Source organism: Schistocerca serialis, chromosome 3, assembly GCF_023864345.2.
Source record: "Schistocerca serialis cubense isolate TAMUIC-IGC-003099 chromosome 3, iqSchSeri2.2, whole genome shotgun sequence".
Taxonomy (NCBI): Eukaryota; Metazoa; Arthropoda; class Insecta; order Orthoptera; family Acrididae; genus Schistocerca; species Schistocerca serialis.
Window position 1 is genome coordinate 624,422,094 of NC_064640.1, and position 21,586 is coordinate 624,443,679.

The 21,586-nt window shown below is 43.8% G+C and overlaps 1 protein-coding gene across 1 annotated transcript in view; it reads left to right on the forward strand.

Moving 5' to 3' along the window:
- Positions 1-13,287, forward strand: part of LOC126470512 (uncharacterized protein K02A2.6-like) — a 152,696-nt gene extending 139,409 nt beyond the window's left edge. Inside the window, exon 2 of the mRNA XM_050098412.1 lies at positions 8,350-13,287. Coding sequence (XP_049954369.1) covers positions 8,848-12,978 — 4,131 coding nt within the window. The 5' untranslated portion in view covers positions 8,350-8,847 and the 3' untranslated portion in view covers positions 12,979-13,287. The remainder of the gene's footprint in view (positions 1-8,349) is intronic.
- Positions 13,288-21,586: the final 8,299 nt, after the last annotated feature.

The following is a 21,586-nucleotide window of genomic DNA, read 5'->3' on the forward strand; positions in this document are numbered from 1 at the left end:
CACTCGAAAAAGGGTACGCAAATTCGCTATATGTTCCTCTGGTGTACGACCAGAGACGAAAATATCGTCAAGGTAGTTGGTACAAATTGGAACTTTTGCAGTCAGCTATTCCAAGCAACGTTGAAAACTGGCGGGTGGGTAAGCACTGCCGAAGGACAAACGCAAATACTTGAACAGTCCCAAGCGTGTATTTACAACAAATACTTTCTGTGACTCTTTATCCAATGGAATTTGCAAGTAGGCGTCACGCAACTCTATCTTAGAAAAATATGTTTAAAGCCGGCGGCAGGTATAAAACGTCATCCTAAATTGTACTGAATACTCTCTCAGAAAATTATTTTGAACAATTAGTTCATGAGCCCACTCGTAGCGTAAATGGCTGCGGTAACATAGTTGACCTCTTAGAAACAAATAACCCTGAACAAATAAGGAGTATCGTGACGAATACAGAGATTAGCGACCACAAGGCAGTTGCTGCTAGGCTGAATACCGTAACACTTACAACCATCAAAACGAAACGCAAAGTACATCTGTTTAAAAAAGCTGATAAAAATGCTCTAAAGCCTTTTTAAGAGACAGTCTCCACTCCTTCCGATCAGATTACGTAAGCGCAGCAAAGATGTGGAATGATTTCAGCCGGCTGCGGCGGTCTAGCGGTTCAGGCGCTCAGTCCGGAACCGCGCGACTGCTACGGTTGCAGGTTCGAATCCTGCCTCGGGCATGGATGTGTGTGATGTCCTTAGGTTAGTTAGGTTTAAGCAGTTCTACGTTCTAGGAGACTGATGACCAGAGATGTTAAGTCCCATAGTGCTCAGAGCCATTTGAACCATTTGAATGATTACAGAGATATAGTATTGACGGAAATTGAGAGATATACACCACATACATTAGTAAGTGTTGGTACCGATCCCCCATGGTACACAAAACGGGTCAGATCGCTGTTGCAGAAGCAACGAAATCAGCATGCCAAATTTAAAAGAACCCAAAATCCCCAAGATTGGCAAAGTTTTGCCGAAGTTCGAAATATAGCGCGCACTTCAGTGCTAGATGCTTTTAATAATTTCCACAACGAAACTCTGTCTCGGAATCTGGCAGAAATCTCAAACAGATTCTGGTCATACATAAAGCACACCAGTGGTAAGATGCAATCAATACCTTCACTGTGTGATAACAACGATGAAGTCACGGATGACAGTGCCACTAAAGCAGAGTTATTAAACACGGTTTTCCGAAACTCCTTCACCAAAGAAGAAGAAACAAATGTTCTTGAATTCCAATCAAGAACAACTGACAAGATGAGAAACGTAGGAGAAGATATCCTCAGTGTAGCAAAGCAGCTTAAATCACTTAATAAAGGCAAGGCCTTCGGTCCAGATTGTATACCAGTTAGATTCCTTTCAGAGTATGCTGATACAATAGGTCCATATTTAGCAATTACATACAACCGCTCGCTCACAGAAAGTTCCATATCTAAAGACTGGAAAATTGCTCAAGTCACACAAATATACCCAAAAGGGAAATAGGAGTAATCCACTGAATTACAGGCCCATATCACTAACGTTCTTTTTGCAGTAGTGTTTTGGATCATGTACTGTGTTCGAACATTATGAATTACCTTGAAGAAAACGATTTGTTGACACATAGTCAGCACGGATTCAGAAAACATCGTTCTTGTGTAACACAACTAGCTTTACATACTTATGAAGTAATGAGTACTGTAGGCAGGGGATGTCAAATTGACTCCATATTTTTAGATTTCCTGAAGACTTTCGACACCGTTCCTCACAAGCATCTTCTAACCCAGGGCTTCCCAACGTGAGGTCCGCGGACCCCTAAGGGGTCCACCGGCTCATTCTAGGGGGTCCGCGGTCACCTTTCACCAAATCGTGTAAAATAATGAGTAAAATTATTGAATAAAAATGTGAAAATCAAATTCACCACTTTTTTTTCGTGTGAAAAACATGTGTACTTCAGTTCGTATTCCCAAGCAGCCTTTGCGGTTCCTAAGTGAGAACGCATACATAGTTTAGTGCCGGAGAATACGGCTTCTCTGATCGACTCTTTCTTAACAATACGGGGGTCGTTTGCGCGCCGGCTCACCGCGCTAGATGTGTTGAAACCTTTTACGCATGCGCGGAGCGAGCATTGTCGAACAATCACAGCGTTCGCTGGCACGTATGCAGCCACAGGCATCATTAAATGCTAAACTTGCTTCGTCAGTGCACTACGTATTTCATAAGTCGATTTTTGACCAGTTTATTACTTCTAACATGGATTGGTGACTGAAGTCAGGATCATTGAAGAAGGGTGCAGTTTCTCCATCGCCTTCACAACAAGGGAAGTTTCCTGTTGAAATGAATGAGGAAGGAGGACGACCAAAGAAAGAACAATCACAAGAAGCTCCACAGCCGGATTTATTATGTGAAAACGCTGCAAGTACTCCATTGGTTGCAATATCCTGTGGAAGTGGAATAACCAAGAAGCGTAAGTACAACGAAAGCTATTTAGAAATGGGCTTTATGGAGACAAAGGAGGGTATAGCTCAGTGTGTAATTTGTGCGCGAGTCCTTCCGAACAGTTCAATGGTTCCAGTTAAATTGCGCCGTCATTTTGAATGTACTTACCCGGATTTACAGGCTAAAGACATCGATTTTTCAAAAGGAAGAGTGCTGAACTAGCTGCTTCTCAGCATTGCATGAAAACTCATGCAAAAACAATTAATGAAAATTCATTAAAAGCTTCTTTCTTGGTTACTTATCGGGTGCCGGCCGTAGTGGCCGAGCGGTTCTAGGCGCTACAGTCTGGAATCGCGTGCCCGCTACGGTCGCAGGTTCGAATCCTGCCTCGGGCATGGATGTGTGTGATGTCCTTAGGTTAGTTAGGTTTAAGTAGTTCTTAAGTTCTAGGGGACTTATGACCTCAGCAGTTGAGTCCCATAGTGCTCAGAGCCATTTGAACCATTTGAACTTATCGAGTGGCAAAAACAGGCAAAGCTCATACCATTGCAGAAAATCTCATAAAGCTGTGTGTTAATGGTATTTTTTTTTTGCATGCTAGACGAAAAGGCAGTAAAACTTGTATCTTCGGTGCGATTATCAAACAATACTGTCAAGAGACGTATTGTTGACATGTCAAATGATGTGAAAGACACTCTTGTTTCTCGCATCCAACACGATTCATTTTCGCTGCAGATAGATGAATCCACTGATGTTTCAGGATTAGCGATTTTATTGGGTTTTGTCCGTTATGAATATTCTGGATGTTTTGAGGAGGACTTCTTATTGTGCAGACCACTACCTGCCAACACAACAGATGCTGAAATATTGCGTCTATTGGATGATATTTTAAGGACTAGCGAAGTTTCATGGTGTAATTGCATAGATATGTGCACAGATGGTGCAAAAGCTATGACGGGTCCTAGAGTCGGAGCAATAACGAAAATAAAAGAAAACGCCAAGAATTGCAGCAGTAGTCATTGTGCTCTCCACAGATACGCTATAGCTACGAAACAAATGCCTGTTTCGTTCAATAAAGTTATAGACGAATCAATTCACATCATTAACTACATAAAACCAAGGCCGTCGAAGTCAAGACTTTTCACAATACTGTGTGAAGATATGGGAAGCCTTCACCGTTCCCTGCTTCTCCACACAGAAATGAGGTGGCTATCACGTGGGAATGCACTCTCTCGCTAGTATCAATTAAGATTGGAAGTCTTAGCTTTCCTTTTTGGGCATAACGCCAAATTAGCAGACCTTATTAATGACGAAAATTGGCAGTGTCTACTTGCCTATTTGTCAGATATATTCTCCAAAACGAACGAAATGAATATTTCACTCCAAGGGCAAAGTCAAACAAAGGTCACTGCTATCGACAAAGTTCGAGCATTCAAGAGGAAAATCAATTTTTGGCAGAGAATGTCGAGGAGGGGGAGGTCGAGTATTTGCCTCTTCTCAAGGAGTTTTTGGAAAACAAAACATTGGCGCTTGGGAAGAATTTGTTTCATCAAATCCTGGAACATCTCCGAAGCTTGATGTCATTGTTGGAGCATTATTTCCCAACAGCTGAAGATGAGAAGCTGCAGAAATACGAATGAGTGGTCAACCCATTCACTGTATCCAAAAAGCCGAACATTCTACCATCAAACGGATATGAGTTGTTGATAGAAATACTACCCCCTTGTTGAAAAGGCAAAACGTGTACTTCTTCCGTTTGCCGCAGCATACATGTGTGGATCTGGATTCTCGATCTATGCTGCCCACAAAACTAAGTACCGAAGCTGTCTAGATGCGGAACCAGACATCCGTCTCCAGTTGTCAAGAACTGATTCCAACTTTCCAAAATTGTGTGAGCAGAAGCACCCTCAACCACCACATTAGGATTCCATTATTATTCCTGCAGACTCATCTATAGTAAAGAAGAAGCATTTTTCTTCGTCGATGCTCAGTGAACGTACCTGAACTATAGCTCTGTAGGAATTTTGTTTCTATCATCTGCAAAATAATTATTAACTGAATTCTGTTGGCATCGATATTTTTGTTACGAAAATTAAAATCATCTCTAAAACTAATTTCTTTTCTTTAAAATATATTCCGTCCTCTCAGTTAAAAATATGGCCTGCCTATACTTCAATTACAATTACTTGCTATTACTCTGACAGTGTATTGTGGCAACTGGCTGTGACTGTAAACAAATGAGGACTTTTCACGTACCACCTTGTAAAGGGTAAACCTCCTCTGTCAGAATTGTTTCCTTTGAGAAAAAAAGTCTTACGTTCTGTGAAATGCTTTGTCTTCTTATAGAGAAATAAGAAAGTCTGTTTGCTTGTTTCCCTAATTTGCTTACAGTCGAGGCTGACTGCCACGATACAGTGTCCAAGTAGTAGTTCAAGTTGTCAGCTGTGGCTAAACTGTTGCCACGGCGCCTGCCAATTGCCAGCTACCAACTGACAGTACACTGTTGCAACGCTCCCTGCTAGCTGCCGGCTATGGACTGACAGCTGCCGTTCAGTAGATACGCAAAGACGTAAAACTAACTTGACTTTCCGTGCTGTTTACATGGTCACGAAAATCGATTGTGGAACTGAAAATCGGCTTTATAAAAGCAGATTTCCAGAAGCAATTTTGAAGTGTTTACCTGACCAACCAAAAGCGGAACTGGGACATCGGCTTACGAAATCCGGTTTTGGAAACGCATGTAAACTGGGTGAATGTATTCCCACACATTGCACAACACATGTCACAATAGTCCTTTAAAGGCAATTCCTTGGCCTCTTTTCTTTCGCAATGTGTTTGTATCCCGAATCATGGGTCTGCCTCTTTTCTTCACAGCCGCGCGGAATGACCGCGCAGTCTAGGGCGCCATTTCGTCGTGGATTTCGCGGCCGCTCCCGCCAGAGGTTCGAGTCCTCCGTCGGGGATGTGTGTGTGTGTCTGTGTGCGTGTGTGTGTGTTTTGTCCTTAGCGGAAGTTAAACTTAGGTCAATAGCGTGTAAGACTAGGGATTGATGACCTCAGCAGTTAAGTCCAATAGACTTTAGGCCTACATACATTTGAACATTTTTCTTAGGATTTCACGAATAACCACTCAGACACACACGACTGTTACGAAATATGCATGCTCCGTACACAACAGTAGCCAAACAGTGGAAGTGAACAGACCACAAGCGGCAGCTTGTCAACAGCGAACAGTTTGGACGTGATGTTGATTGCTCTTGAAGGAAGGCAGCTCCAACGTGTGAAATGTCAATTACCAAGTAATTTTAATCAGGCTATAGTGTGTTGAATAAAGGGAGTAAATCCACTAGTAAGTGTCTGGATACAGTGGGAATTCAAATTGGTTCGTTAATGTCAAGTTGTTTTCATTCATCTCTAAACCAAAGACTACTGATACTTCGGGGGAGGGGGGGGGGTCATTGGGAATATGGCACTTGCATTAAGAAGCTTTCAGTTCCCATAGGTTTCACTCTGAAATTTAAAGTTACTGTGCTCTTGACTGACTAAGGGTCCGTCATGGATTTTCGTCTGAAGAAGGGGTCTGCCAGCTGAAAAGGTTGGGAAGCCCTGTTCTAACGAAACTACGTGGCTATGGAATATCACCTCAGTTGTGTGACTGGATTCGTGATTTCCTGGCAGAGAATGTCACAGTTCGTAGTAAGAGACGGAAAGTCGTCGTGTAGTGTTATAGGCCCTCAATTGTTCCTGATCTATATTAACGACATAGGAGACAATCTCAGTAGCCCTATTAGATTGTTTTCAGATGATACTGTGATTTACCGCCTTGTTAAGTCATCAGATGACCAAAACGAATTGCAAAATGTTTTAGATAAGATATCTGTATGGTGCAAAAAGTGGCAATTGACACTGAATAAAGAAAAGTGTGAAGTTACTCACCTGAGTACTAAAGGAAATCCGCTAAATTTCGATTACGCGGTAAGTCACACAAATCTTAAGGTTGTAAATTCAACTAAATACTTTGTGATTGCAGTTAAAAGTAACCTAAATTGGAACGATCACGTAGATAATGTTGTGGATAGAGCAAACCAAAGACTGCGATTCATTGCCAGAATACTTAGAAGGTGCCACAGGTCTACCAAAGAGACTGCTTACACCACGCTTGTCCGCCCTATTCTGGAGTATTGCTGTGCGGTGTGGGATCCGCATCAGGTGGCACTGGCGGATGACATCGAAAAAGTTTAAAGAAGGGCGGCTCGTTTTGCACTGTCGCGAAATAGGGGAGATAGTGCCACAGACATGATACGTGAATTGGAGTGGCAGTCATTAAAACAAAGGTGTTTTTCGCTGCGACGGAATCTTCTCATGAAATTTCAATCACCAGTTTTCTCCTCCGATTGCGAAAACATTCTGTTGGCACACGCCTACATAGGGAGAAATGATCACCTCGATAAATAAGGGAAGTCAGGGCTCGCACAGAAAAATTTAAGTGCTCGTTCTACCCGCGCGCCGTTCGAGAGTAGAACGGTAGAGAGACAGCTTGAAGGTGGTTCATTGAACCCTCTGCCAGGCACTAAAATTTTCAAAGTTGTTCAAGATCGGGATCTTAGGAGTATATTGTAAAAATTACAGCCATTTTCTGTGCATAGGCGCCTTGGAATCCTCAAGTCGGTTTTGGTATTCAGAAAACATGTTTTTCGTGTTTTCTCAAGAACCGTCCATGAACTGAAAGTTGCCTCTATAAACCCCGCAACTCGCACAGGAGACTACGCGAAAAGAAAGCCACGGATTTGCTCCATTTGCCTAAGCTGGAGGAGATGTGTAATATTCAGACTTTGACGTTGTACTGTAGGAAAGTTACAGTAAAGCGAACCTTCTGTTGAGTATACAAACGATCCATAGCCCAAGGGCTACAGCGATCATAAGAAATAAAGTAGTGGAGTAGCTACAGGTTGCATACAAATTTTCTTTATTATCGGTTTCACTCGTTATACGTGAGAAGATTCTGCCGCAACGAAAAACGCCTTTGTTTTAGTGATGTCCACCCCACATCCTGTATCATTTCAGTGACACCATCTCCCCTATTTCGCGATAATACAAAACGTGCTGCCCTTCTTTGAACTTTCTGGATGTACTCCGTCAATCCTACCTGGTAAGGATCCCACATCACGCAGCAGTATTCTAAGAGAGGACGGACAGGCGTAGTGTCGGCAGTCTCTTTAGTAGATTTGCTACATTTTCTAAGTGCCTTGCCAATAAAACGCAGTCTTTGATTAGCCTATCCCACAACATTCTCTATGTGTTCTTTCCTGTGGTGTCACCGCCAGACACCACACTTGCTAGGTGGTAGCTTAAATCGGCCGCGGTCCATTTAGTACATGTCGGACCCGCGTGTCGCCACTGTGTGATCGCAGAAATAGCGCCACCACAAGGCAGGTCCCGATATACGATAGAGCACTCGCCCCAGTTGTACGGACGACATTGCTAGCGACCATACGGACGAAGCCTTCCTCTCATTTGCCGAGAGACAGTTAGAATAGCCTTCTGCTAAGTCCATGGCTACGACCTAGCAAGGCGCCAATTGTAACAGTGCATGTATCTTACGAGTCGCATTTGTATAGTCAAGAGAGATGTATCACAAGGAGTCATTAAAGTTAAGTATAAAGCAGCTACGTACTTTTCTTGCTACCATTCAATAGTTATCCTGTTCCAGAATTCACGCCCGTCTGCGTTAGATAGCGTGCCTATCGGCCCCCTCAAAATAACACTGTGTCGGCACTTCTGTCGACACATCATTTGGCGACGCGGCTTAAAGGAAAAGTGTTCTTTCTGATTGCTTACATTTATTTGTGTCATGGCTTCGCCAGATGTACTGTCCGAATTTTATCGCTTGCAGAATCAGCAGACGCAGGCGTTATTGGATGCCCTTGGACAGCTCGTCCAGGGTCAACGTGCACTGCAACACGATGCGGCAGCCGCCGCTTCACCGCTACCGCAGCCACAACATGCAGTTGCACCGCAGTTTCGCCAGTTTGACCACACCCACGAGACTTGGCAGGAGTGGTCCCGACAGTTCGGCTTTCACCTAGCCGCCTACAGAATTTAAGGTAATGAGCGGCAGCCGTTTTTGCTTTCTTGTGTCGGTGTGTCCACCTACCGTGTGATAGTGAAATTGTTTCCCCGACGCAACGTAGCAACTCTGTCCTACGAAGAAATTTTGTCTGCTTTAGATGCCTATTTCAAGGAAACAGTTAATGTGGTTGCAAAAAGGTATACGTTCTTTCGTACAAAACGTACGGCCGGTCAAACTAATAGGGAGTGGGTAGCAACGTTGCAAGGACTTACTAGGGACTGTGCCTTTGACTGTGACTGTGGTCTTTCTTATTCAGATACAATGGTGCGTGATGCAATTGCACAGAACGTTTCTGATGTTCGCATACGGGAGCAAATTTTGAAACTAGTAAATCCCTCCCTTCAACAAGTGATAGACATATTAGATAGACAAGACACACTTGACTGTGCTCAGGAATCTTTTGAAACTTCGCCGGCCGTGTGTAACGTTAACCGGCCCGCTGGACGCGCTGCGCGGCCCGGTAACCGGGCCTCGCGTACTTCGACGCAGCTGCCGCCGCGCACTAAGCCAGGTGTGCCGCGCCAGCACACAAATGCAGTGAAATCATGCCAGCGGTGTGCTACTAGACATTCGCGTGAACATTGCCCGTCACGCCAAGCTATTTGCTCTTTCTGCAATAAGAAAGGACATGTTCAAAGTGTTTGCCAGAAAATGCTCAGATCAGACAATCACAACCATTCCCGGCCCTTTGCTTCGCGCCGGAATCGAACCAAGGACACTCAGGCTCGTGGACCTTCGCCCATGGACATTCATGTCGTTAATTCCACTTCGTCCACTGACACTTTCTCTAACAGTGACTGTGTTCGTCCCACAAAAACTGTGCGTCGACGTCGCCGGAAATCACGTCAATTAGCAAGTGATTCTGTACCAGTGTCTGTTCAAATTGCACGAGACAGTCGCTCTTGTCGTCAGCAGGACAATAAACTTTTTGTAGATTTGGACTTTAATGGCACGGTCATTCCATTCCAGCTCGATACCGGAGCTGCAGTTTCATTGCTCAATCACGACACGTACAAACAACTGGGCGCACCTCCGTTGCGTGCCGCAAATGTTAAGTTACATAGTTATTCTGGACAGCTCATCCCTGTGTTAGGACAGTGCACTCTTCTTGCAACATATAAGGGACAAACAAAACTTGTGTCATTTTACGTTCTTCGTTCTTCTACTGCAGTGAACTTGTTTGGTTTAGATTTATTTCAGTTGTTTAACATGTCTATTGTAAATAAGGTCCTATCAGTGAATCAAACTGTGCCTTCAGACAGTGTTTCTCGTCTGTGTGACGAATTTGCAGACATTTTTGCACCGGGCTTAGGTTGCGCTAAAAACTATGAAGCACATTTGGAACTGAAAGTCAATGCGCAGCCGAAATTTTTCGGAGCGCGCAATGTTCCCCACGCATTGCGTGATGAGGTCGCAAGAACATTAAACGATCTAGAATCACAGGGTGTAATTGAACGTGTGCAAGCTTCTCTCTGGGCCTCACCCTTAGTAATTTTGCCAAAACCTTCCGGAAAATTGAGACTTTGCGTGGACTTCAAGGCCACGGTGACTCCACAACTAGTGACTGCTACTTTTCCTTTGCCCCGCCCGGAAGATCTTTTTGCTAAACTGTGCCCGGGAAAATATTTTTCAAAGTTGGACCTAGCCGATGCGTACTTGCAAATACCGGTGGACGACGAATCCCAGCGCGTATTGGTGGTTAACACGCATCTTGGATTGTACAGGTTCAAAAGACTGCCGTTCGGGTGTGCATCCGCCCCTGCATTGTTTCAGCAATATTTACAAACTATTTGTGCGTCGGTCCCTACTGCAGCACACTATCTGGACGATATAGTGATCTCCGGACAGACAGAAGAAGCTCATCTTGCGAACCTACGAACATTATTTCAGGTCTTGCGACAAAATGGTCTTCGCTTGAGGCAGGACAAATGTGTGTTTTTTGCTCGTGACTTACCATACCTGGGACATGTCATTAATGCCCAAGGCATACATCCGAGTCCAGAGCACCTCCGTGCCATACAAGAATTGCCTTCGCCGCAGAATGTGAAACAGCTACAGAGTGTGTTGGGTAAAATTAACTATTATCATAAATATGTGCGCAATGCCTCTTCCATTTCAGCTCCGCTTCATCGCTTACGCCGTAAAGGTGTTCCGTTCGTCTGGACGACGGAATGCGAACGCGCCTTTCGCCAGTTGAAATCGGCGTTGCTTTCTAATACTTGCCTTACACCATTCGATCCCCAGAAACCCCTTTTGTTGATGGTAGATGCATCGGATTTCGGGATCGGTGCTGTGCTTGCGCACAAAGTTGGCTCGCATGATCGCCCTATTGCCTTTGCGTCAAAATTGCTCTCCTCTGCGCAAAGAAATTACTCACAGATAGAGAAAGAAGCTTTGGCTCTCGTATTTGGTGTTACTAAGTTCCATGATTTCTTGTATGGTCGTCACTTTACCATCATCACAGACCACAAACCTTTGACATCGCTTTTTCATCCGACCAAGCCTGTACCTCCACGTACAGCGCAGAAATTCATTCGCTGGTCTATTTTCCTCTCGCTTTACCGCTACGATATCTTGTATCGGTCCACTGCTAAGCACGGAAACGCCGATGCGTTGTCCCGTTTGCCTGTTGCTGAGGATAAAGCATTCGATTCTTCCGAACTTACTTGCATGTTCATTGATTCGGAAACCGATGAAGTGGTCGAATCGTTTCCGATTGATTTTCGTCGTGTAGCTACAGCCACAGCTGCTGACCCTGTCCTTGCTACTGTTTTGCGTTTTGTTGCTACGCAATGGCCTTTGTCAAAGTCTCGGATCGAGGATCCGTTGGTTCGCCGATTTTTTGCTCACAAGGAGAGACTTTTTGTACGACGTGGTGTTTTGTTGTTGCGTTCTGATAATGATCAGTCCAGAGTCGTGGTCCCACGTTCGTTACAGTCCTCTGTCTTACGGCTTCTTCACCAAGGACATTGGGGTATAGTGCGAACGAAACAACTTGCTCGTCGGCACTGTACTTGGTTCGGAATCGATGCTGCGATTGCGAATATGTGTTCTTCTTGCATGGCGTGTGCCGAACGACAATCCGCACCGCCGCGGAAAGTCTTTGCATGGCCAAAAGCCACTTCCCCTTGGCAACGCTTGCACATTGATTTTGCTGGTCCATTCTGGAATGCTCGATGGTTGGTTCTGGTCGATGCCTTCAGTAATTTTCCTTTTGTTGTCCGGATGTCTTCCACGACGTCCTCCGCCACCATCCAAGCGTTGTCTGCTATCTTTTGCATTGAAGGTCTTCCGCAGACTATTGTTTCCGACAATGGCCCACAATTCATGTCCGCAGAATTTCAGTCATTCTGCCGGGCCAATGGTATTCAACATCTGACATCCGCGCCCTTTTCGCCTCAGTCAAACGGTGCCGCTGAACGACTGGTCCGGACTTTCAAGTCACAGATGTTGAAGTTGAAAGAGTCGCATTCTCGGAAGGACGCGTTGTTGCTCTTTTTGTCGTCGTATCGCTCTCAGCCCCGAGATGGTCGCTCGCCGGCTGAGTTGCTCCACGGTCGTCCTCATCGAACCCTGATGTCTTTGCTGCATCCGCCGCATCAGGTTCCTGTGCAGCGGCAGACTCCTGCTTTTGCTCCAGGCGACGTTGTATTCTATCGCAACTATCGCGGTTCACGGCGTTGGCTCGCAGGGCCCATTCTTCGCTGCCTCGGCCGCGCGATGTATTTGGTTTTGGGGGCCTCTGGTGAGGTGCGTCGGCATCTCAATCAGCTGTGCCTCTGTCGTCGCACGGGTTCTGCCGCTCCCCGTCTGCTTTCAGCGACGGTGCCGTCCGGTCAGCGCCCTGGGGACCCATCTACTGGCTCGCCTCATCCCCAGGTGTTACCGACGATGCCTTCCATTTTGCCCCATGGCGACGCGACGCCGCAGCAGCCGCCGCCGCCGCCGCCTGTTCTCCCGCAGGCGCCGCCCGCATTCGACGCTTCGCTGCAGCCGCCAAGCGCCTCCCTGGGTCACGCGCCGCCGATCGCTTCCCGTGACCAGCCGTCCTCCGCCATGGACCTCTTGCCCGCTCCGGACCACATGGCGTCTTCGCGCGTCGGGTGCCCCGACGCAATGGAGGTCGACCCTTCGGCCCCTCCTGTCTCATTACGGGCGCATACACCGCATGTTGACGTGCACCCTGGACTAGGTTTTCAGGCGTTTCCTAGATCCCCTCGGACCAAATGGCCGGGTGCGGGTGGCACAGCCTCGCCTGTTGTTAGGCTCCCCACCTCCTCGCATACGTCAACATGGGGTCCTCCCCACGGCGGGCGCAAGCCTTATCTCACGACCGTTTGCCGATTTGCGGGGGAGGAATGTGGTGTCACCGCCAGACACCACACTTGCTAGGTGGTAGCTTAAATCGGCCGCGGTCCATTTAGTACATGTCGGACCCGCGTGTCGCCACTGTGTGATCGCAGAAATAGCGCCACCACAAGGCAGGTCCCGATATACGATAGAGCACTCGCCCCAGTTGTACGGACGACATTGCTAGCGACCATACGGACGAAGCCTTCCTCTCATTTGCCGAGAGACAGTTAGAATAGCCTTCTGCTAAGTCCATGGCTACGACCTAGCAAGGCGCCAATTGTAACAGTGCATGTATCTTACGAGTCGCATTTGTATAGTCAAGAGAGATGTATCACAAGGAGTCATTAAAGTTAAGTATAAAGCAGCTACGTACTTTTCTTGCTACCATTCAATAGTTATCCTGTTCCAGAATTCACGCCCGTCTGCGTGAGATAGCGTGCCTATCGGCCCCCTCAAAATAACACTGTGTCGGCACTTCTGTCGACACATCATTGCCAATTTATGTTGTTCGTAATTGTAATTCCTAGATATTTAGTTGAATTTACTGCCTTTACATTTGATGGATTTATTGTGCAACCGAAGTTTATCGGATTCCTTTTAGCACTCATGTGGATGACGTCACACTTTTCGTTGTTTAGGATTAATATCCATATTTTCGCCCCATACAGATATCTTTTCTAAATCGTTTTTCAATTTGTTTCGATCCTCTGGTGATTTTACTACTCGATAAACGACAACGTCATCTGCAAACAACCTAAGACGGCTGCTTAGATTGTCTTCTATCGTTTATATACATGAGGAACAGCAGAGGTTCTAAAACACTACCTTTGGGAACGCCAGAAGTAACTTCTCTGCATGTCCATCTTTTAGTGATTGTTGCGGGTCTCGGCTGTTTGATAGAGGATGTCAAATTAAACACCTTTCAGCTGTCAACTTTCAACCTTTTCACTCCTTTTTTATTTGATGACTTTCCATCAATTACTACGAACTATGATCTCTCTGACAGGAAATCACGAATCTAATTACATAACAGACGATATTACATAAGCACGCAATTTCGCTACAAGCCGCCTGTGTGGTACATCGTCAAAAGCCTTCTAGAAATCTGGAAATACAGAATAAGTTTGAAATCACCTGTCAATAGCACTCACCACTTCGTGTGAGTAAACAGCTATTTATCTTTTACAAGATCGATGTTTTCTAAATCCGTGTTGACTGCGTGTCAATAGACCGTTTTCTTCGAGGTAATTCATAATGTTAGAACACAATATATGTTCCTGAATCCTGCTGCATATCGAAGTTAATGATATGGACCTGCAATTTAGTGGATTATTCCTATCTTTCGTGAATATTGGTGTGACCTGTGCAACTTTCCAGTCTTTGGGTACGGATCTATAGTCGAGCGAACGGTTGTATATGATTGTTAAGCATGGAGCTACTGTATCAGCATACTCTGAAGGAACCTAACTGGTATACAGTCTAGACCGGAAGATTTGCTTTTGTTAAGTGATTTAAGTTACTTCACTACTCCGAAAATATCTATTGTTACGTTGCTCATGTTGATAGCTCTCCTTGATTCTTATTCTGGAATATTTACTTTGTCTTCTTTGGTGAAGGAATTTCGGAAGGCTGCGTTTAGTTACTCTGCTTTAGAAGCACTGTCGTCTATAGTGATTCCATTGCTATCACGCAGAGAAGGCATAGATTGTGTCTTGTCGTTAGCATATTTCACATACGACCAGAATCTCTTTGGATTTTCTGCCAGGTTTCGAGACAAAGTTTCGTTGTAGAAACTATTATAAGCATTTAGCATTTAAGTCCGCGCTAAATTTTGAACTGCTGTAAAATATAGCCAGTCTTCGAGATTGCGTCCGTTTGGATTTGGCATGTTTTTTTCGTTGTTTCTGCAACAGTAAATCTGTATTGGTCGATGACCCAGCAAAGGTTAGTTAGCATGGCTAGAAGTTTTCAGGGTACAAGGATTATGAAATTTTAAATAATAAGTACTTCAGTGATGTTAACAATTCACTAGCAAAACGAACTATGCGTGGGAATCATAATTTACTGTCTGAGTAATAACAACAATTGTAAAATATTTATATGAAGTAATATTTTATATTTACTAATTAACTGATATCTGAAAGTAAATTTTGAAAGGAAGAAAGTAATATTTATTTAGTTCAGGAGTGATATGAGGGGAAGAGGAGATGTTCCACTTTTTCAAGTTGCAAGAAGGTAGCCCTAACCTTTAGGTACATGATCTGAAAGAAACTTGATCAGAAGAGGCACCAGTAATCGAGGTCGGACTGGAGGGGATGCACCTTGTCGGTATAGGAAGCACTCATACGTTGTGTAGTTGGATGCTGCTGCACCGATAGTGCAGCGCTAATTTAGTTCAGAATGTACAAAAGATTACATGTCAGAACTGGCCAGGAAGGATACAGTCTAAAAGCAATGTCCGGCCAGTTCCATTCTGCCGAGATTCTTTTTCCCTCCTTTTCCTTCAGTTTTATTCTTTTACCGTATAATTACGGTCGATGTGGAAATAAATGGGAGGCCCCGCTGCCTTTGTGCTAAATAAAAGTGATGGGGCATCTCTGGCAGCACCGTTGCCTACCATACCCTTAATCTCACGATTTGTCAGCGGCAACTGTTGCCTTCGTATTTTTCCCGAACTTTCTTCTGTCTCTCTCTCTCTCTCCCTCTCTCTCTCTCTCTCTCTCTCTCTTTGGGCTAACAGTCTGCGGTGCAGCACAAGAGCTCCAAATATGACCTGTCAAAGCCAGCGTCGCGGAAAAAAAGATATGCGACCTGAGAGTTAAAAGCTCGCGGTGCGCGAGGGCTCACTGTTCTGGAGAAGTCTTCCGAACACTGTCGAAAACACTGCCCTGCAGTCACCAGCAGAAGGGTGAATGCAGCCATAAGTAGCCGCGTCAAGCCAACAGATCACCACTTCTCTCTCTGTCCCAGAAACGACAACCGTTTGCCATGCTGAAACACAATGCGTTCTGGAACTGTGGATATATAAATAATTTCTGTTTAACTGTTTTAAATGTACTGTGCAGTAACGCTACAAAATGCACAGTACATTGTATCTTGATTTTGTTTATACAGGATGTAACACAAATGTACGGCACAAATTACGGGTGACATTCCTCACACGTATATGTACAAATTATGTTATACGAATATGGATCTGGAAACGCTTTGTTTCCATGTTAAAGCTGATTCTCTCCAACTCATTAACCATGGGAACCACACACGAACAGAACGCACTAGCATACCACGTACAACTATTTCTCGCAGGAGATGCTCAGTATGCCTTCCGTGGGCCTTGACACATCCAGCCGTCGTAGTGAATCTCGGATGCGCTCATGTATCCCTGGAGTACTGCGTATGGTTTCGCACCCTTCCACAATACAGGCACGAAGACTCTGAAAATCTTGTACTGGGCTGCCACATACAAAAACTTTTATATGCCCTGTCAAACGGATATCCAGTGGGTGTAAGTCCGGAGAACGTGGAAGCCAGGCAACTGGTCAATCTCTACCTATACACCTGTCTCCGAATCTGTTATATAGAAGCCGACGGACATTAAGACTAAAATGTGGAGTGCTCTATCGTGTAGCAAGTAAATGTTTTGTAGCACACCTAAAGGCACATCTGCAACAGCTCAAGCAAAACATTCTCTACGAAACTACGATAACTTTGCCCGTTGAGTCTGGGTGGAAGAAAGTGAGGCCCTACCAAACAGTCAGCAATTCCGGCTCAGACATGGACAGAAAATCTTTGTTGATTACTTACTTCAACAGTTGCCCGAGGACTGACGTTACCAGTGCATGCCGGTTGTTAAAATTTACGATATGATCTCATTGAAACTTGTTGAGAAAACGAACTGTGACATGGAAACAAAGCGTTTCCATACCCTTGTTCATATGACGTAATTTCTTCGTCTAAGTGTGAGGAGTGTGTCCTGCAATTTGGGCTGTACATTTGTTTTTTAAGGACATGATATCTGAACAACTGTCTGACTTAGGTATCCAAATAGTGACTTTCCAATAACAAGCTCATAATTATAGTAACGAAATATTTAATACACAAGTAAGATCTCAATACGGGCCTCACTTCATATGTGCTTGCAGCAAACAAATACAAAATGGAGGACCTTGAGTTATATGTTCCTTACGGTTTTTGTAAAACATATAGACATGACGTAGAACGAGTAACTTTACAGTCTGAAAACGTAATTGGTATTTCAATTAACATAACTGCGTGTTGACCACTTGCCACTCAGTTAAATATAACAGGAAAAAATACCAGTTTTAATAACATAAGGAAACATTAAATTCAATGTCATTAGATAAATAACAACTTTTAAGATGTAACATGTTCTCCAGACCATTTTTTTCTTTCGTCTTCCAAACATAGGTTTCTTTCTGTCAAACATTTTTATCATTTGGTGAATGATTAAATACTTTTGGTTAAATCATTATGCCTCATTATGAATCACACTCAATTCTCATGAAGAAAAATTTTGATAATTTTTATTTAGTTACTGTAGTGATAGGCGATATTATTCCTTTTGAACTCTAATGTCTAGAAATTCGCGTCATAATTGCTCAGATTTCGGAATATGACGAACATAGTACAGTGACGCCTATAAGGCAGCAGCGCCCTCTGATTACCAACCTGTTTGCATTCTTCCTGCAGTGTGCAAGGCCCTGGAATATACAGTCCACGACCAGGTAACAAACCATCTGACCACACACAACCTATTAGACGAAAGTCCGTCAGATTTCCGTTAACATCACAACACAACTTCTGCCTTTTAAAGATAATGCATGACCTGAAGCTTGCCGTGGATGTACAAGAGACGACTATCGTTTGTTTCTTAAACTTCAACAAAGACTGATACTGTCGAATTGACATGTTACTTGCCAAACATAGCAACCTAAATTTCGCTCATGCCTCGTTTTGCCAGCAATGCATCGTGTCCTGCACCATAAGTCGCAATAGAGGCAGGTAGTATCAGGCCTCCCCCAGGCACAGGTATTAGGTCCTGTACTCTTCTCAATGTATGTCAATGATGTGCCATCAGTTTTGTCTGCCTGCAAATTCCATACGTACGCTGATGACCTCCAGAAACAGCTACCGAGAATCTCAATACCGATCAATGGGCACTAACAAAATGGGCGCAGGATACAGGGTTAAAGCTCAATCCATCCAAAATCAAAGCGATACTAGTTGGTCACTCTAGGCTAATTAGCCCGAATTATCGGAAATCCCTATCATCTGTAGCCCTAAATGGGACAAATATCAATTACACTCCTCCATCAAAGAGTCTGGGAGTAATAATGGATGAAAATATAATCTGGGGAGAGCACGTGACTGCAATGTGCTCAGCATCTCTTCATGATCTATAAAAATACAAAAAGTTCTTCCCTCTTGATCTGAAAAAGAAACTTGTACAAACACTTATACTTCCAATTATTGGGTACAGCGATATTACCCTGCAAGGCCTTTCTCAGGAAATCTAACGGCGCCTGAAAGTGGATATGAGCACCTAGGTTCGATACGTGTGTAGTGTTCGACCTTTTGTCACATTTTACCATCATATACACAGCTCTTGGTTGCATGCAGACAAGAGCAGAGATTTCCGTGCGCTCTGTCTCCTTGATTATCTTATCACTGTACACGGTCCCTCATATCTCTCCTCAGTCCTAATGCTCTCACCTGAACAACAAGGCAGAAACTGCCGTTCCAACTAGAGCAAAACCCTTTCTGTCCCGCTTCATCGTCCAGCCACTTTCTCGAAGTAGCAGGAACCTAACTCTCAAATTACCTTACTGATTATATTACGGAACTGAACAGCGTCTCCAGTTTCAAAATACAGTTCAAAAGAAGCTCACTGCACCTGGAACTGATTATGAATGTCTGTGTTCGTCATATCTTTGATGTTCGATTCTTTAATCATAGTCCACCATCCTATACACAGCCATCCTGGCTGCGTGCAGACAGGTGCATAGATTTCCATACGCCCTCTCTTCTCTACTGTCTTATCGACTTATGCTCTTCTCCATATTTCTCCTCAACCTTAACGCTCTTGTCTGAACAACATAGCATAAACTCCTGTTCCCATCACAACAAAACCCTCTGTGTACCACTCTATCGTTCAGTCACTATTTCGAAGTCGTGCTCAGTAGCAGGAACACGACTCTGGAGTCATCTTTCACATAACATTAGAGAACTAAATAACACCTCCAGCTTCAAAAGACAGTTCATGCCATAACTACTAAAGCAACAATAATGATTATCATTGTCCCCGTACGCACTCTTTACTCTTGTACATCCTTTCCAACGGGATCTTCCTTATTTTCCAACATTCTTAACTGGCCCTGTCTCTATAAATTGCCTCCCTCCAGAACTTGCTACATCAGAAAATCAGGAAACAACTATTTCGTACAACTCTAAATTCTTTTTATATCTGCCGCTATCAATATTTGTATGACTTTCATTACTGTTATTATTATTATTATTATTATTATTATTATCACTATTAATGGTAGCGGTAGTAGTACAAGCCCTGCCAGCATTAACTATATTATTTCATGGTAATTGTTGTTGTTGTGGTCTTCAGTCCTGAGACTGGTTTGATGCAGCTCTCCATGCTACTCTATCATTTGCAAGCTTCTTCATCTCCCAGTACCTACTGCAACCTACATTCTTCTGAATCTGCTTAGTGTATTCATCTCTTGGTCTCCCTCTACGATTTTTACCCTCCACGCTGCCCTCCAATGCTAAATTTGTGATCCCTTGATGCCTCAAAATATGTCCTACCAACCGATCCCTTCTTCTAGTCAAGTTGTGCCACAAACTTCTCTTCACCCCAATCCTATTCAGTACCTCCTCATTAGTTACGTGATCTACCCACCTTATCTTCAGCATTCTTCTGTAGCACCACATTTCGTAAGCTTCTATTCCCTTCTTGTCCAAACTAGTTATCGTCCATGTTTCACTTCCATACATGGCTACACTCCATACAAATACTTTCAGAAACGACTTCCTGACACTTTAATCTATACTCGATGTTAACAAATTTCTCTTCTTCAGAAACGATTTCCTTGCCATTGCCAGTCTACATTTTATATCCTCTCTACTTCGACCATCATCAGTTATTTTTCTTCCCAAATAGCAAAACTCCTTTACTACTTTAAGTGTCTCATTTCCTAATCTAATTCCCTCAGCATCACCCAACTTAATTTGACTACATTCCATTATCCTCGTTTTGCTTTTGTTGATGTTCATCTTATATCCTCCTTTCAAGACACTGTCCATTCCGTTCAACTGCTCTTCCAAGTCCTTTGCTGTCTCTGACAGAATTACAATGTCATCGGCAAACCTCAAAGTTTTTATTTCTTCTCCATGAATTTTAATACCTACTCCGAATTTTTCTTTCGTTTCCTTTACTGCTTGCTCAATATACAGATTGAATAACATCGGGGAGAGGCTACAACCCTGTCTCACTCCTTTCCCAACCACTGCTTCCCTTTCATGCCCCTCGACTCTTATAACTGCCATCTGGTTTCTGTACAAATTGTAAATAGCCTTCCGCTCCCTGTATTTTACCACTGCCACCTTCAGAATTTGAAAGAGAGTATTTCAGTTAACATTGTCAAAAGCTTTCTCTAAGTCTACAAATGCTAGAAACGTAGGTTTGCCTTTTCTTAACCTTTCTTCTAAGATATGTCGTAAGGTTTGTATTGCCTCACGTGTTCCAACATTTCTACGGAATCCAAACTGATCTTCCCCGAGGTCCGCTTCTACCAGTTTTTCCATTCGTCTGTAAAGAATTCGCGTTAGTATTTTGCAACTGTGACTGATTAAACTGATCGTTCGGTAATTTTCACATCTGTCAACACCTGTTTTCTTTGAGATTGGAATTATTATATTCTTCTTGAAGTCTGAGGGTATTTCGCCTGTCTCATACATCTTGCTCACCAGATGGTAGAGTTTTGCCATGACTGGCTCTCCCAAGGCCATCAGTAGCTCTAATGGAATGTTGTCTACTCCCGGGGCCTTGTTTCGACTCAGGTCTTTCAGTGCTCTGTCAAACTCTTCACGCAGTATCATATCTCCCATTTCGTCTTCATCTACATCCTCTTCCGTTTCCATAATATTGTCCTCAAGTACATCGCCCTTGTATAAACCCTCTATATACTCCTTCCACCTTTCTGCCTTCCCTTCTTTGCTTAGAACTGGGTTGCCACCTGAGCTCTTGATATTCATACAAGTGGTTCTCTTATCTCCAAAGGTCTCTTTAATTTTCCTGTAGGCAGTATCTATCTTGTCCCTAGTGAGACAGGCCTCTACATCCTTACATTTGTCCTCTAGCCATCCCTGCTTAGCCATTTTGTACTTCCTGTCGATCTCATTTTTGAGACGTTTGTATTCCTTTTTGCCTGCTTCATTTACTGCATTTTTATATTTTCTCGTTTCATCAATTAAATTCAATATTTCTTCAGTTACCCAAGGATTTCTATTAGCCCTCGTCTTTTTACCTACTTGATCGTCTGCTGCCTTCACTACTTCATCCCTCAGAGCTACCCATTCTTCTTCTACTGTATTTCTTTCCCCCATTCCTGTCAAT